Source organism: Scylla paramamosain, chromosome 14 (assembly GCF_035594125.1).
Source record: "Scylla paramamosain isolate STU-SP2022 chromosome 14, ASM3559412v1, whole genome shotgun sequence".
Classification (NCBI taxonomy): Eukaryota; Metazoa; Arthropoda; class Malacostraca; order Decapoda; family Portunidae; genus Scylla; species Scylla paramamosain.
The window spans coordinates 25184923-25203247 of NC_087164.1; the positions used below are offsets into that span (position 1 = coordinate 25184923).

Below are 18325 nucleotides of genomic sequence, written 5' to 3' on the forward strand. Positions count from 1 at the left end.
CACACACACACACACACACACACACACACACACACACACACTATGCGCGTCAGTCAAAAACCGCCTCTCTCATTTTCCTCACCCTTCTCTTCCTCCTGCCTTCTCGGCCTTAAGCCCTTAGAGTAGTCAACCCCTTGACTCTCGGAGCTCTTGACGTGCTTGTCAAATGTCTTTTCATCAAGTGTCCTCCGCTAGCCATCTCATCGGTGACCCAGCGCCGTCTGCTCTTCCGGGGCCGCTCCGTGATCTGACCCCAATGAGACGTGAATCCAGAATACTAGTTTTGAAACATTCGCGGCTAAAAAATTCACTGTTACGGCGACACTGTGGTTTTTTTTATTGCGGGGGCGTTTATTGTTTCAGCTTTGCTTTGTAGCACTTGGAAGGATTCCCCTGAACAGTTGAGGGCGTACAGAAAGCTGTACATTGCCTCCATGCATGACTTGCCTCTTTGGCCTTCAAGTCTTTGGTGGCCAGGAATCCTCGCCTGTCCAGGACACAGAACCGACACGGGCCTTGCAACGTAATAACTAATTATGTTATTAATATGCTTTAGTCTCACCCCCCAAAAAAAAAAATCCCTTAAAGACCTTAAGACGCACAAAATTTGTCTTAATTAATTCACTCTTTCATCCCGGATTACAGTGACTAATTTCGTAACGGTCTCGCGGCACATTAGGAGCTTCATGTTTGGCTTCTGTAGCTCCACGTCGGCAGCGTCGCCATGGGCCGGTCTGTAAGTCGTGGCCTGGCGCGTCCGCTTGGTGACGTCATCTTTAACAGCCTCCGGCATCAGCACGTGGGAGGCAGAGGCGTTGAGGGATACTCTGACCTGCTCATTTGACCCCTGACTCCTGGTCTACCTGACCCCTGTTACATCTAAGGGATGTGGGTCGCGAGGGTGCGGGAGTCGTGGGGACCGAGGCACCTGTCACCATACATCTTTGTAACACAGCCGCGGGAGTCACCATGCTTGTGTGGTGGCCGGTGGCAGCGAGTGCGTGGTGTGCGACTTTTCTGGAGCGTGGTGCCGCCATTGCTCAAGTTGGTTGTTTGATTATGCTTAGCTGGTCCTGAATGCATCACTCTTAATTAATGCCGAGAGGAAGAACTGCATCAGTTCCTACGCCGTGGCTTAACGTGTGCAGCACAGTACTCACCAGGCAGCTTCTCTGCTTTGCCTTACACAACGTCAAGTGCACCAGAGTTACAGATGGCACGAATTTTGTAATTGCTGCATATAAAACAGACTGCACCTCCTGTTCCATCAGGGCTGTGCGCCGCAAATATTGAAATATAACCACTCCAACTACATATATAAAACTTGTACTCATCCTGCGTGGGGGAAAAAACGAGTATTTGTATCAGCATCATGGCATCATACAATCCCGGATCCTGTACGTAATTGACTTCCTGTTGTGCATAGCGAAGTGGTATGTAAGAGTAATGGTTCTCTCTCTCTCTCTCTCTCTCTCTCTCTCTCTCTCTCTCTCTCTCTCTCTCTCTCTCTCTCTCTCTCAACATAGATCGGTCAGTTACACAAGCTGGAGGCATTTCACTTTATTTTTAAAGTGACTGATAAAGAAACCTGTCACGTAATGCTTTTATATACTACTACTACTACTACTACTACTACTACTACTACTACTACCACCACCACCACCACCACCACCTGAGAGAGAGAGAGAGAGAGAGAGAGAGAGAGAGAGAGAGAGAGAGAGAGAGAGAGAGAGAGAGAGAGTCATGGAGGGTGAGGGAGGGAGGGAGGGAAAACGGGCCGTTCAGCCTCCGGGGTCATGGCGGGTCACTTATTGTGGAGTCACTGGCCGGTAAAAGATGCTGCCTGCCCTCACGACACGCACACACGCACACACACACACACACACACACACACGTATACGACCCTCTTCTTATTAAAACACCAGTATATACCTTATTTTATTTCACTCCCCTTCCCTGACAGCTTACGTGAGAGGATGATGGGTTGAGGAGTGGGTGAGTAGGTGGCTTAGCGCAGTGTGCGGTGCGCGGTTAGGACCAGGTATAGGCAAGAAGGCGGGGGGGGGGTAGGGTGGGGTGGTGGTAGGGTGGACGGCGTGTGACAGCCAGCCAGCATGTGGGCGGGGTCGACAGGTGGTCCATGGGAGGTTAGCTCACGGGGATCAAGCGTCACTCTTTACCACTGCGGGTCTGGCTACCGTGCTGTGGTGTTTATCTACCGTCTACTTTAAGCCTGACTCCTCCTCCTCCTCCTCCTCCTCCTCCTCCTCCTCCTCCTCCTCCTCCTCCTCCTCCTCCTCCTCCTCCTCCTATGTTACCCTTTCAGGTCCTCGTCCTCGTCTTCTGTGCCCCTCCAGCCCTCCTATTCCATCCTCCTCCTCCTCCTCCTTTCTTCGGACTCTTGTCAGTTTTATACTCTGGTCTCGCTCTACTGGTAAAGTGCAGTAGAATAGAGTTGCTTACCCTTAACCGGGCAGCCTCAGTATAAACCCGTGTTGCCCACCACTCCCCTCCCTGCTTATGTGGCTCTCTTGACTAGCTTTCTCCTCTCTTCTCTTTCTCCTCCTTCTCCTCCTCTTCTACTCCGTTATCCTCCTCTCTTCATCTTCTTATGTCGCCATTCGTTCTTCCTTTTAGGCTTCTCTCCTGATCCTCTATCTCCTCCTCCTCCTCCTCCTCCTCTATCCTCTGTTACCCCTTTCTCTTCATCTTCCTGTGTCGCTAACTTCCTTTTATGTTATCCTACTGTTCGTTCTTTTAAATCCTCCTCCTCCTCCTCCTCCTCCGTTATCGTCTCTCCCCAGTTCTCATCTTTATCTGTCGCCTTCGTTCCTTTTATACTTTTATTTATTACTTCCCCCCTCCTCCTACTCCTCCTCCTTCAGGGCAATTGCTAAGTCGCCAACCCCTGCAAGGGTCGACCGAGGTAGGCAGTTGTCAAGCCATAAGTTTTCAGTCAAGGCGACCCCCACTAAGCCTTTATTTCTTCCTCCTCCTCCTCCTCCTCCTCCTCCTCCTCCTCCTCCTCCTCCTCCTCCTCCTCCTCCTCCTCCTCCTCCTCCTCCTCTTTCCATGAGCCGAGCCGTAGCACACTCCCTCCCCTTCCTACCTTCCCTCATATACTACTTAAATTCTCCTCCTTTTTTTCGTCCCCAGTTTTATATTTTTTTTTCTCTCTCCTCTTATTTCTTTCTCATTTAGTCGGTCTCCGTCCTTTTAGCTTTTCTCTCTCTCTCTCTCTCTCTCTCTCTCTCTCTCTCTCTCTCTCTCTCTCTCTCTCTCTCTCTCTCTCTCTCTCTCTCTCTCTCTCGAAACGGAAAAAAGTATACGTGGCCAAACTTTTCTTTACTGTGTGTGTGTGTGTGTGTTTGTGTGTGTTTGTGTGTGTGTGTGTGTGTGTGTGTGTGTGTGTGTGTGTGTGTGTGTCGTGAACTCTCTCTCTCTCTCTCTCTCTCTCTCTCTCTCTCTCTCTCTCTCTCTCTCTCTCTCTCTCTGTGTGTGTTTTTTTCCTATTTCCTCCCAACTCTCCTGCTTCCCTTCCTCACCGCGGCCTAAGTAAACTTGAAAGGGATTCGTGTTTGTCATATTATTGTACAAGTTATATTTTCGTTACCGTACAGTATTTTTTTTTCACTTTTTTACAGCATAATATATTAGTTTATGCATCATTTGACATTTTTGTTGAATCCTTTGGCTTTTGTTTTATTTTATACTGTTTATTTATTTATTTTTTGTCTTGTTCTCTTTATTACGAGAAAAATATGTGCGATCTTATCAGTTGTTTGTTGTTTTCTTTAGTCTTCCTCTCTAGTTTATTTTCAATTTTTTTTTTGTTTTCGTTTTTCTTCTATCGTGTCAATTTTACTGCCGTCATTGTGCAGTTTCGTGGAAGTGTGTGTGTGTGTGTGTGTGTGTGTGTGTGTGTGTGTGTGTGTGTGTGTGTGTGTGTGTGTGTGTGTGTGAATTCTGCCGCAGCTTTTTTTTTTTTTTATGGGGTAATTACTCCATAAGTGTAATTTTTAATCCAATTACTTTCTGCATTTTCTTTCATCCAAAAAAATTGACATCATAATATTATCATCCTGTTGAATATTTTCATTCTCAAATGTTGGGGATTTACCGACGATATATTACGACAGAGAGAGAGAGAGAGAGAGAGAGAGAGAGAGAGAGAGAGAGAGAGAGAGAGAGAGAGAGAGAGAGAGAGAGAGAGAGAGAGAGAGAGAGAGAGAGAGAGAGAGAGATCCCCTTTCTGTGTTAGGTAAGGTCCTTATAGTGAGGTCAAGGACACAGTTCCAGCAGTGTGAGGAGCTGCCACGTCAATACTGAGAGTGGCACGCCTGCTGAGAGAGAGAGAGAGAGAGAGAGAGAGAGAGAGAGAGAGAGAGAGAGAGAGAGAGAGAGAGAGAGAGAGAGAGAAGAGGGGGGGATGAGAGGGTGAGATTGAAGTGCCAGGCAGCCAGGGTAGGGGTGTAGGGAATGACGGTTAAGCCGCACCTGGAGAGAGAGGCGTGGCGAGAGAGAGAGAGAGAGAGAGAGAGAGAGAGAGAGAGAGAGAGAGAGAGAGAGAGAGAGAGAGAGAGAGAGAGAGAGAGAGAGAGAGAGAGAGAGTCACAACTGCGCTATCACACAAGGTGGCCGAGTCCTACCTCTTCTTCCGTCTCTCTCTCTCTCTCTCTCTCTCTCTCTCTCTCTCTCTCTCTCTCTCTCTCTCTCTCTCTCTCTCTCTCTCTCTCCCCCGCCTCCTCTGCCGCCACTTACATGCAGGGAGTGACTTGTGTTGCGTGGAATGCATCGCGGCAGGATATTACCGGGAAGGCTGATTCACTAACTGACTGGCCGGCGAGGCACTGTAGGGTGGTGGTTGTGACGTGTGTGTGTGTGTGTGTGTGTGTGTGTGTGTGTGTGTGTGTGTGTGTGGTGCGCGTTGGGGATGGAACCGAGCCGCCGCTTAAAGGTTCATCCGTCACTGGAAATGTCAAGTGTTAGTGCACCTCCGCTCTTCCCTTTGCCCTGCCTGCCTTTGGGAACATGCCTCCTGACCCCTCCCTGCCGGCGCCACAGTCCCCACACAGCATGCCTACCAAGGGGACAACCAGAAACTGCCCATCCCAAACTTCTTCACACACCTCAAGCAGCCCTTCCAACGAACAAAATGGGTGTGGCGCAAGAACATCATTTTCATATTTAGATTAGGCTCGTGAGTGGTTCATTGGGTGGTGGTGGGAGGGTAAGGTGGCAGGTGGAGTGTGGGTGAGGTGGGGGGGGGCTCACCTACAAGGGACACGTGCAGCAGGAGCGTGGAGTCAAGTGTCGCGGGACAAATACTTGACATGCGACCTCTTGCCTCGTTGCGTGCCTCACCCTGGAAAAGGTTGCTGTACACCCAGATTCCAGGCTTCTCTCCCCCTTCCTACTTCATCCTTCTACGCAGCTACCCTCTTCCCCCTCCCCGCTCCCTCGCCTCCCCCTGTGTTCTTCGTCTCTATCGTGACCTTTCTCTATGTCAATACTGCGTGAATCTTCCTTTTACGATTATTTTTTACTTACAACATGTCCTCTATTGTCTTCTTCACTTGAATCTTAATTACTTTTTTTTCTTTCATTTCTACATCCTGCCCTCTTCACACGTCCTCCTCTTCTCTTCTACATCTTCCTCACCGCTCCTTTTCTCATCAGTTCTTCCCGCCCATTTCTCTCGCCTTATTCTCTCCGACCTTCCTTCACGCTCGTTTCATCTCTTTATTCCTCCCTTTCCCTTCCCTTTTCCTTCTCGCCCTATTCCACCACGCTCTTATTCCTTCCCGTTCTCTTCTTCCCCTTACCTTTCACCCAACCGCGTCCTCCCCTCTCGTTTTGTCTCGCTCCCCTGCATGGCTCCCTCGTTGAACATTTGGGTACAGTTTCTAATACATTTTATTTGATTTTATTACGCACTCTATTTGTAGTATATGCTGTTCCCATTACACCTCTGCTTAATTGCTAATATCCTATCAGGCCCCTTTACCTTTGCAACCATTCCAAGCCACGCCAGGGAGGAATTCAGGTTACGGCGTTTGACAGATCATCACATTTTAAAGAACTAAGGAAGGCCACGTCTTGTACCAACGCCAGACCTCGAGCGCGCAGTCAGTCCCCAAACTTCAGATCTCCATGATAATATTAGGTCACCAGTTGTGTTCTGAATTGCTCCTGCAGTCATTTACGTTCAAGTGTTCCAGCTTAGGACTTGGCGCTTAAACTTAGATTGTTGTATGTATGTATGTATGTATGTATATGTATGTGTAGAACGCAGCAGTATACACGAACGTACTGTACCCGCCTATGTTGAAGGAGTTTGGTGAGCAAAATTCGTAAACTGTGTGTGGCAGGGACTGAGGCGTGCCACTCCACGTACAGAACACTGGCTGCTTCTGCCGGAGTGTTGATAGGTCTGGTAACGGCACGCCCCCAGGTACAAGCCATGGCGTGCGTCGGGTAGGGTCTTGCTAACTGGGGTCTAGTGGCGTGACAACCATACTTAAGGGGGCAGTGTTCTGTGGGGGTGCGGCCATGCTTGTCGTGAGACGGTGGAAGGACAGGGTGGCGTGTTATTCCACACAACTAATGACATTCTGGACATTCATCATGTTCATCACGTCCTGACTTCGTGTGACAACTGTTTAAACCATACACGAGGAAAGTAATAGTATTTTATTTTGATGTTATTAGTATTGTGATTTGAATGGCTGGCCACGTACAAGCACCGTCATCCAGGAACTTAGCAAGGCCGCACGAAGTTGTTGCCTCAGAGTAGGAATGATCCAAGGCACCAACTGAAGTGGATTCTTACTGAGGAGCTTTGGCTTTTAATGGAGTAGCTTGGTGTTAGGGAGATAGGGTGCAAGGAAGTAGTTTGTGACTGCTCCCTCGCTTTGCTTGGGAAGAGGGGCATGTATGGCAGCATTGCGTATCATGTGTTGACGTCTGGGATGCATCACTAAACCAGCTGGTGTGTAGAGGCACGTGATGATCATGTGAGGGTAACCGCGTCGTCTCATCTTTACAGAGCGGAGTATCTACGGGGGACGCGGCGCCCAGGTTTGAGCCGCAGGTAGCAATGGTGTGTGCCGGACGCAGCCAGTACCACGCCCAGTACATGACCAAGACAGGCCGATGGGTCACCGACGAGGACTCCAAGGTCACTTGCCTCAAGGACAAAGTGGACATTCTCCGCTACTGCAAACAGGTACGTGTGTGTGTGTGTGTGTGTGTGTGTGTGTGTGTGTGTGTGTGTGTGTGTGTGTGTGTGTGTGTGTGTGTGTGTGTGTGTGTGTGTGTGTGTGTGTGTGTGTGTGTGTGTGTGTGCGCACGCGCTGAGAGAGAGAGAGAGAGAGAGAGAGAGATGAGAGAGAGAGAGAGAGAGAGAGAGAGAGAGAGAGAGAGAGAGAAGGTAAGTTTTGCATGTGTTGACAACCACTTACCTGCGGAAACTGACGCAGGCAGCTATGGAAAAAAAATTCATTGGTAGAGGTGGCCAAAGTGTCACTTAGAAGTCGGTGGTTCGATTTCCAGGGACATATGTTGGACGGCACTGAGCATAAAAAGGTGCCGGAATTGTGTGGATGGGGGGGTGGGGGGAGACGAGCGTTTCGCCGTTGGAAAATAAAGCTTCAATTCACTCCCTGTTCTCGAGACCTGCATCAATCTTCGGAACACTTATGAAGTGCACACGACACTCTCAGTCACTAACACACGGTTAATGTTGCCGTACAAGTAAATACTAGTAGGATTGCATACAGCAATCTTCAGCCGCCACAAATATTAAACAACATTTGTCTGCACAGACGAACACCTTCAAGTGACCCGGGAGGTAAAATTACCCTTGTATGAGAAGCAGGTTACCGCCGCGGCCATTCCGCACGCTCTGGATGTCCTGTCCTATGACCAGGAAATTGTCGGGTGTAGGAATTCTCTTTCTTGGTTGCTGTAGTGTGCAGCAGCATTGCCTTGTAACTATGTTGGGAAACCTCCATTCTCGTTTAAGGCACCTGGAAGCGCTGCTCCCTGAGTGCACGCAGGCACGGAGGCATTTCCGGGAATATTGTTGTCCTCATTCTTGGTCTCAGGCCTGCGACCATATTTTATGCATAATTTTATGGTTTATAATGTACATGTAATTTATATGTAATTTTGGCCGGATGTCGTCTTTAATCACGAAATTATGGAATTCATCATTAACTTGTCAAAATTTTGCTTCAAGTTAATTAGTGAAATAATGTTTGTCTATAATTATAATTTAGTATTGAGCATGATGTGCATACACGAACGGCATTTGATGGCGCGGAGTGCTTGCCTGCCGCGGCCCCGCTCCACTATTTCACAGACTGAGCACGTCCTGCACACAATTTTTTGAAGTGGATCAGTATTGTTTGCATTTCGTGATATGTGTGATGGTGATAGATGGATGAGTCACACTGGGCGAGGACTGGCATGTCCGTAACTCATGCAACGAGAAATGTATTTACACACTAGACATAATGGGAGAGAAAAGTTCCTCCACCATTATTTAGCCTGATTTTACATTTCCAGGGATGGATTCAGTCACTTGACAGAAAACTTGACAAGAGCCATCCTTATATTCACCAAGTATGAGTTAACCTGCCGCGCACCCACGCACATCCTACTAGGTGGACACAATAGGACATAGGAATAGCATGTGCCCACGTGCGTGTGGGTTGTGCTTCGCTGACGTCACGATTCCTCGCACCGGGGTCCACCTGTGGCAATTCTGGCGTGGAGCGAAGATTCCATCCCATGTGGCGCGGTGGAGTGGCGTGTACTGTGTGGTGCATCACACTGTATGGCAGCACCAGTCTTTACGGGCGTATGGATGAAGCTGAGTTCCATGGAAAGGTGATGTTGAGAGGGCAGACGGGGCTCGATGGCAGAGCAGGGCGATGATCTCACAAGCCCACCTCTACACCTGCCCACGGCCTCTATGCGCGGCGCCCCGCCCACTGCTGTAGTATCATTAAATGCGATCAGCCAGCTGGGGCTTTCACTATGCTGAGAGGTGCACGCTGAGTCGTCTCGCCCCATACGCCTCAGCGACACTCCATTCAGTAACATTCGCCAGTACGGACTGCACACCTTGCCAGAAGCAACACAACAACGTAGGCTCAACAATAAGCAAACGCAATAAGATGATGTATAGTTTCAGTTTCCTGAGAAACGTGAAAGCCCATTGTGATGCTATACTTGTCAAAGTGTTGACTTCACACTTATACTATTACTACACGCACCCGAGTGTTGTAGGACCATAACGTGCAGACACTCCGACTAGTACTGGCCTGCAGCTTGACCTGGAGTACCAACAAGACCCTACATCGTCGCCAGTAACAATCCACTGTACTAGATCACAAAAAGGTACAGCGAGGAGAAAACGTCAAGGCATGTTTAAGGCTGGCTGCATCACCCACAGCCAGCCACCAGTAAGGGCCGCGTTAACGTCATGCACGTCAGCGATCGTGTTCGCCATTCGAAAAGCGCAGTGGTGCTCTTCTGGCTTTGTTCAGACAGTGTGCCCGTCCATGAGGCGTAGGAAGCCCAAAGTCTGGCCTGGAAGCCTTTAATTCCTTGGAAGCTGACGGTGAGTTTCCGAGACTTTTTCTTAACATAGTATGTATACCGAGAATCTTTGGAGATAAAGATACTGTGTAGTGTTAAGGAAAAGAATTAGTTTCGACTTTTTTTTCATCGCTAACATGGAGAAGCCGAAATAAAACTCGTGAAAGTTTTCTTGTCGACTACCTGAAAACGTTGAAAAGAAACTCATTGGAAGTTTTTCACTTTTTCGATTACAGAGGAAAAGCTGATTCATAGAGACGCTCAAGGGTACGAGGCTTTCTTTGCCCCATCCAGAAACAGCAGGAATATCTGAAGTCGAGCTCTTTGAATCCATTTTATACAGTCGCTATTAAAACTTGTGTCGGTTCAGGGACATCATCACCGTTGCTTTTCATCCCCGTCCCTACGGAAGCGGGGCGTCACCCAAGCGGCAATAACAAGGCATCGCTATAAAAGAGACTGGTCGACTAAACAGTACAAGGAGCAGGGGTGATGTTGGTAATGATGGGAATAAAAGGGGGATAAAGGAGTGAAATGGTGCAGCAACAGGATGTGACACTGACAGACGGACTTTGACCCCCTTACCCCACACACACACACACACACACACACACACACACACACGCACTGCCTGATCCATTATGCAACACGAAATGAAAAACTAGGAAGCCTTGATTAAACCTACGAAAGCTCCGGTGTTCAGTTTCATTTCCAGAACCAGCCATTGATCAGGACAGTCAGGTTATTTCAGAGTAATACGTACCCTTGTCATACCCATCATACCGCATTTCACTCCCCCCACCCCCCCCCACCCCCACCACTGCACCACACATCAGGCCTCCATCACACAGTCCCTGCCTTAAACATTCCTGCACGGCGGTGTGGACACAGGAACAATACATAAACACGCGCCACGCAAATACGCAGCCCGTAACTACCTTTTTTTTTATATACGAAATGCTAAAAAAATTAACCGCATTTGTTTGTTTTTTTCTAGTGATATCACGGCAGCCTTTTTGTGGTTATGTCTATTTGCTATGTCGATTGAACGATGAAGACTGAAGGAAGAGTGGCTGGCTTAGAAGAGTCCCGCGGTGGTGGGACTGGCAAGCAGAGGCACAATGGGGAGGCCCGCGTGCGCACCTATTTTGTGTCCTAATCCTCCAGCTTTTGCTTCACACACGAGCGGGATAGTAGCAAAAATGGGGCCACTGGGCTTAAAAATCAGGATGCACTGAAGACTGCACGGGAATGGGTTAACAAGGGAAAAGGTTTTAGCGAGTATAAAAAAAAAAAAAAAGGCATAAATTTGGTAATACGTATGAATTGGTTAATGGGGATGTACGGATTGATATTTGCTAGTTAAGGACGGGAAAAGGTTAAGTGGGATGCAAAAAAAAATTAGGAATTACCCGATAATGAAATAATGATGGAAAAGGAAAAAAATTAGAAAAAATCAGTTAATACAGAAAAAGAAAAGGATACAGTGGATATAATAACTAATGGTAAAAACTGAAAAATTACACTAGAAAGAAATTAACGGAGAAAAGTCCAACGGGAATAAAAAAAAACGTATAAATTGGGGATTATCATCACCAAGATCCCCTTAGGAACGTACCCTGTGCTCATAAAAAGGAGGAGGAGGAGGAGGAGGAGGAGGAGTAATGAAAATCCGTAAGAAAAGATCAAATTAATGGAGATAGTAAAGGTAGTAAGGTACATGTTTAACGCCTATCATCCGCTTAGCTTTATCCTTGTTCGTTGGCCTTATGGTGTTGCGAGGGCGTGGTTCAATTATTTCCAGTGCTTATCAGTGAACGATTAGCGCAGCACACCGCCAGGCGAGCCTCGAGCTGGTGAGGAGACGTGCGTGGTGGTCGGCCGGTGATTCATGGCACAGGGGAGGGAAGAGCTCGCTCCTCGTCAGGGGAAGGGGAAGGGGAAGGGAAAGGCGTTTTATGAAAGGATACCAATGAGCGAAATTGTAATCGTATGCATGAATCTCGTTTTATCAAAATTACCATTTCGACTCGTAACATAGATTGGTTCAGTAAAAATTATACGTGTTGATCCCACAAAATCCTTGTAATATCTGTGTGTGTGCGAGGGAGGGAGCAAAGGGCTGACCACCAGGGATGCGCTGCTAAAGTTGAGCAGGAGCCCTAAGAGCCTTGGCTGCCAAAATTCCAGAATGTAGCATCAGGCGTGGGGCGATTAACTAACTTTGCCGTTAACTTCTACAACTTAATCATTAAATTAATTAGTATAACAAGTTGATGTTTAAGAATCAGATTTAAGGAAACTTAATAAAGAATGAAAATGTGTGTGTGTGTGTGTGTGTGTGTGTGTGTGTGTGTGTGTGTGTGTGTGTGTGTGTGTGTGTGTGTGTGTGTGTTGGGGGGGCGGTGGGGAGGGGGGGGACGCGCGCGCGGCCCTGTACCCTCACAAGATTGCTTGAATGTATGCGCGAGCCAATTTCCATATTTGCAGTGGCCTTGAGGTGTGCATCAGGTGCATTTTGTACAGGTAGGCCTTAATGACTGGCGTGGCGGGTGGCGGTGTTGCCAGGCAGATCACAGGCTAGTTCAGCCCATTTTGGAGCGGCACAGCCTGGCCGCCATTGCTGGCCTGTAATGACTCTCCACCATGCAGAGGTTGTCACGCAGGGTACCGGAAATTCGAAATAAAATGCGGCACAAGATATATATATATATATATATATATATATATATATATATATATAAAGTTGTGGTTTAAAACAGATAAGAAAATAAGCCAGACAATAACAAATCAAAATGTTTCAGGTCTGGAGAGGCAGCCGTCATTAAGCGCACCCTCAGGGAAAGGTGCTTCCGGTAGACAGCTGAAAGAGATAAGTTAATTCCCCAGACTCTGAGCCAGACGGTCGCTGTTGAACTTCACTGCATCCCGGCATGAGTTAGCCTTGAGCCAGGAGACAGCAGCAGTCACAGCTCACAGAATGACTAGAGGAAGGCTCCACGACCATCATTTATTTCCGGGTGCAGTTTGTAATGAAGCCGCGGTGGCGTCAACAATGTAATTCTCGTCTCAAAAAATGGCATTTAATCGCCCCAGCAGTGGAATGTAGAAGTATTGGATCACCAGTTCCGCGAGGGTGCGTTGTCTTTTTCCCAGCGAATGTTTCCAAACGTATGCAGGCGTCTGATGTAATACGAGTTGTGACGCAATAGTTGCAGTGACCAGTGATTAATATGGATCTGTCCTTACCGTCATAGTAGAAAAGCATCCCCACTGCATGATGCTAAGAGACTGTGATGCAGTAAACAGCAACTAAGGCGTATTGAAAATAATTATTAGAGAGATGATGAGCTCGGCGAGAGGGATCCGCGGGAGGTCGATGGTCGAGACAAATCGATGAGGCAAAACAATAGGCCAAGCTCCGCAGTGCAGGCTTCTCTTTTTTTTTTTTTTCCCCGTAAATGTTCGTCTTTATGCACAATATCAACGCTTTTTTTTCTTTTTTGTTTCGGAAATTTTTTAAAAATGTAATAAAAACAAATATTTCATGATAATACAGAACAACTGAAGAACTTAAAGGTAAATATCAGCGCTGTCCTGCGTGGGTGGAGTTCACGTGTGACCAATATTTGTGGGATAACAGCAGTGTCGTGGAAACTGAAAGTGTATGGGATGTTAGTAGCGACTTGAAATACCTATACACTTGCACATTAACATTTTTTTTTTTATTCAAATCGTGAATAATAATTGCAGTTGGCGTTAAGCGGTACAACAGTTCACCAAATACTGTGCCCTTAATTGGGAGAACGGCAAGGCGAGGTAGTTAAAATTACCACATGTTACCAGATACACACGCCAAATTGGACATGAGTATACAGCATATCAATGACACCACTCTGGCATGCGGCACACAGCTTGCCTCCAGTTTGCAAGTGTGACCAGAACTGGCGCTATTGAATGGCAGTGTACGGCTTTGTCATGGTGTGCCGAACCTTTAACAAAGAGACATACTACAATAAAGTACATACAGAACCAGTTTCACGCGCGTTAAATCCGTGCCTGAGTGAACCAAACCTGCAGCGCACGACCAAGCCCGCTGCCTCCGCTTATATTCGGTGATTTGCCTTTGTTCTTGCTGTTCGTTTTTCCTTCCTTGCCGCTCTATTAAGGTAATGGCTCTGTGCTCAGCTCCATGGTTTCATTACATTGCTACAAGATGGCCCGCAGTGTTGGTCGCGCTAAAGAATGGAATACCGCGGAGTGTGCAGTTCAGTGTGTGTTCGGCCGTTGGGTTTGACCCTGAACTATTGCTCCTGACAATATTTATTTTTCTAGTTTACCTGTAAGCCTTAAGCCTTCTCTTTACATCAAGCGCTACCGGGATATTATTTTTTTTTTTTCCTAACGGTGAAATATTTGTAATAAATGTAATGCTGATATGCTCTCAATCACGGGATCATTGAAGCTTCCACCATATTATGGTTTATATGTTTTTTTTTTATTTTTTTTTATTTGTGTGTGAGAAGCTGCTCTCACGCCATTTCATATGCCATGGAGCACCGGCCTGACAGACTCACGCCATATTTGTAGTGTTGTAAAGAAGCAATCATTGGCAGATGGCAAAACTGCAAAAAGTGACCTGCGATGGAGGGATGCGTGGGGTGGCGGCAGTGTTTTCATCATCATTGTTTTTCATGTAACAAGCGTCAGAGTAATTTTCTGCATCGGACAGTTCGAGGGGGATAGATATTGCATTAAAGGTGTTTTAGCTGTTAGAAAGAAGACCTTCCCTTCCCTCACCAGCGTCACTTGTTACCTGCTAACGTCAGGGACGCTGGCATGTTCAAGCGGAGGTGTTCGTGTATCCACCGTGCGAGTTTGCGTCGTGGGAAGCTGGATGCCTGGGCAGGCCTCAGACAGGAATGGGTCTAGCAGCGTGTGGCATCTGGTTATCACCTTTCACTGTTTGTAATGATGCCAAGATTAGCTCGTCGTCGAAGCTGATAACACAGGCAGCGGGGCAGCCACAGCTGGGGAAGACGAGGGTTGGAGAGACCTGGCCAATACTGGGAGATTCGCTCGTTCCTCTCAATCCAGAGAGAAGCCGACAAGTTAATGAAATATTTGCGTTATGTCAGGAAGATTTTACAACAACGGTAAGAAGCAACCATGTGCCGGATGCACAAGGGAAGTTGGAACTTGTGGAGAGAGAAGTTTCCGAGAAAATCTTTATATGGAAGTTATTCACTGAAGAAAAATGAACTAGAGTTCTTTCTTGGCATGCGCCTTTGGGGAACAAACTAGCAGTTGGCCACATATATAATGGAGGAAGAGAGGGGAAAAAAACGTCCTAAATACATAAATTACGTCAATCAGAACTAGAAAGGCATGCCGGAGCCTGCGGTTCTCACGCCGACCAGTGAGACAAAGCCGGGGACGCGTGGCAAGCGGTGGGTGAGACACTGAGATGCGCGGCGGTGAACTAGACGGGCGGTGGCAGGTGGCACGCCCAGCCAGCAGCAGCTGCCACACCTGGCTAGTCTGCTTCGCCTCACCTGGGTAGCTCCTCTTTACGCCAACACAACTTCCGTGTATTGCTATTGATCCGACAACACCAGCTATTTTTACGCCGGAGAGTCTTGTCTACGCCAGGCGAGAAGCTGTCCAGTGTGTGCGTAAAGTGATGCTGCAGCGGTACAGTGGGCATGGCTGCGTGGCGCCCTCGTGTTTGAGTGTAGCCCACAGCTTGCCCCGCCGCCACCCTACAATCACTCTGCTTGTCTGCATTCACGTGCTGACACATGAGAGAGAGAGAGAGAGAGAGAGAGAGAGAGAGAGAGAGAGAGATAATTAATTCCGCATTATTCACAGCCTTATAGTATTCTTTTTTTATTTGTTTTTAAGTTTGTTTTGTTTCAGTTACCGCGCCTTTTGTCCGATCGCTATTCCGCCTCTCCACTTGTTTACACACTACTTTGTTTGTTTTCGTGTGCTGGTTTCATTCCCCTCAGCGTAAATAAACACTTCTTTCGCGCGCACGTATATACGATGTGTGTGTGTGTGTGTGTGTGTGTGTGTGTGTGTGTGTGTGTGTGTGTGTGTGTGTGTGTGTGTGTGTGTGTGTGTGTATAAACTATATCCGCACGCTTGTTATTCATATATGCACGTATGTATATATGAACATATACATACATATAAATAAATACCCGCTTATTCACACTAACCTCAGTCATACAAGATAAACTCATGCATAAGTGTAAGTACTTGTATATATCACCGACACTTACTGCTGCTACTACAACTTCACCGCGACATTCGGGCACACACATCATTCACCAACCTTAACACTGTCACATATTCATGAACATTGCTACCTCACACAACTTGCAAGGCGTCTGGACCGTGCATTTGTCTTCTGCCTTACAAACACCACCACTAGCAGTATCGGCATGGCTGGCAGCGGCAAGGCACAGGCGGCGTGCCACCCAGTCGGCCTGGCGTGGTGGGAGTCATTTGAGCTGTTTGGTAACGTGTCCTGTGAACCTGAGCCCACAGTGAGAAGGTACAGACGGGGAGGGGAAGGAGAAATGGGCCAGGGAAGGGAGGGCAAGGATACTGGAGAAGGGGTGTAGCCATGAGAAGTGTGTGTGTGTGTGTGTGTGTGTGTGTGTGTGTGTGTGTGTGTGTGTGTGTGTGTGTGTGTGTGTGTGTGTGTGTGTGTGTGTGTGTGTGTGTGTGTGTGTGCGTGCGCGCGCATTTAGTTGACAGAGAGCTGATGGGATGCAGTCAGTGTTTGTCAGAGTGATAGGGACAAGATGTGGCAGGTGTGTGTGTGTGTGTGTGTGTGTGTGTGTGTGTGTGTGTGTGTGTGTGTGTGTGTGTGTGTGTGTGTGTGTGTGTGTGTGTGTGTGTGTGTGTGTGTGTGTGTGTGTCCACGAAAAAAAAGTAGGAAGAGGAAGAAAGAAAATGAAATATCCTGGGAATTACGTATTTCGAAAAGAGAGAGAGAGAGAGAGAGAGAGAGAGAGAGAGAGTGAGAGAGAGAGAGAGAGAGAGAGAGAGAGAGAGAGAGGGTACATTCATACAATCTGTAAGGAAATGGATGGCTGGCGTGTCCTTGAAGGCTTGATTCGTCCTCTCTCTCTCTCTCTCTCTCTCTCTCTCTCTCTCTCTCTCTCTCTCTCTCTCTCTCTCTCTCTCTCTCTCTCTCTCTCTCTCCCCTTCCCTTTCCACTCAGTCTCCCCTCCGCGCGGCGCTCCCTGGACGCCCCGCTGCTCAGGTATCAGGCATTGGCAGGAGTGTCTCTCGGGGCACCAGCAGGAGATTGGTGTAAAGAAGGGAAGGGAGATCAGAGCAGGAGCTGAACAATGAGCGAGCAGGAGAGCGCTAAAAGAAGACGAAGAAAAAAGGAAAGGGGAGGGTAATATTAAGACTATCCTGTGATAAGTTGAATTAGTATGCAGCGTAGTTGACGGGGAATGTGCGGATGATGTGCTGTGTATTTTTCCGTAACACTGCAGTATGTAACGAACCAGTTGTAAGTCATGTGTTATTTGTTTTGACTTCTTTTTTTCTCTCAGGTAATGCGTGGAAGTCCCCAAGTGAGCTTTGCCTCCGAATCAAGCTGCGTCATTCATAGGCTGGTGTTCTCAAGTCACTCGTTCTTTAATACTGCTCGTCTCTAGATTATTAAAGGCCACAGAGATGAGTAGTCGGGTAGTCATAGATGTTCTCCTCATTAATGATACAGAATCTTAGTTAAAATGTTACAAGAATCATGAAAAACCCTAAAAAAATACAATAACTTCCACTATAACCTTTATAAAACTACCCGAAATAAAGCACTAAAAAAGCATTTCATACGGAGCACAGTCATTCCAACGCCAGTAAATCCAGTCACACCTTACACCGCGGGGATGTGCATGACGTCTTCTGCCTCTCCCGCGCCTCCGCTCCCCCCTTTCTTCATTGCCACGCCGAGCTTCAGAAAGGCGGAGGAGAACAGACGGTCTTCCCTCACTGCCGCCACCACCACTCGCGTTGCTTAGAGCCCGCAAGGAGCACGGACGAGGACTAGCGACCTAAATTACCTCGGAATGAGCCATCACTCGAGTTGAGGGTCCTTTGGGGAAGCGACGAGGAAGGTGGAGGAGAGAGGAGAAGGGAAAGCAGCAGAAAGGAGGCGAAGGTGGACTGTGAGAGAGAGAGAGAGAGAGAGAGAGAGAGAGAGAGAGAGAGAGAGAGAGAGAGAGAGAGAGAGAGAGAGAGAGAGAGAGAGAGAGAGAGAGAGAGAGAGAGAGAGACATAAGATGGAATGGAGGAAGGAGAATGATGGAGAAAGACGAAAAGGATTAATAAGAACGGAGAGAAGAAGGGACGGAGATAAAAGGAATGATGCAAAGAAAAAGATAACGAAGAGGAGGGAGTAGAGGCAAAGCACAGGGGAATAAAACAGAAAGTATTGGAAGAGATAGAAAGTGAGAGTGAAAGCGGAAGAGAAGAGAAAACAGTAAAAAGAGAGAAACAAGGAGAGACAAGCAAGGGGAAGGAAGGAAGGGTGTCCGTCGCTTGAGGGGGAAGAGGACAGAAGGAGAGAGAAAAGCAAAGACAAGGAAGAGGAGGAGGAGGAGGACGAGGAGGTGGTGAAGAAGGACGAGGGAAGGAGAGGGAAAGGAAGGAAGGCAAGCCATTTGTATCAAGAGGGGAGGAGGATATG

The 18325-nt window shown here is 47.6% G+C and overlaps 2 protein-coding genes across 4 annotated transcripts in view; one reads left to right on the forward strand and one right to left on the reverse strand.

The window, feature by feature from the left end:
* The window catches only part of LOC135107060 (thiopurine S-methyltransferase-like), a 182078-nt gene that overhangs the window by 157059 nt on the left and 6694 nt on the right, over nucleotides 1-18325 (reverse strand). The window lies entirely within an intron of this gene.
* Nucleotides 1-18325, forward strand: part of LOC135107058 (amyloid-beta-like protein) — a 79818-nt gene that overhangs the window by 25818 nt on the left and 35675 nt on the right. Inside the window, exon 2 of the mRNA XM_064016661.1 lies at nucleotides 7049-7228. Within this exon, the coding sequence (XP_063872731.1) occupies nucleotides 7049-7228 (180 nt within the window). The remainder of the gene's footprint in view (nucleotides 1-7048; nucleotides 7229-18325) is intronic.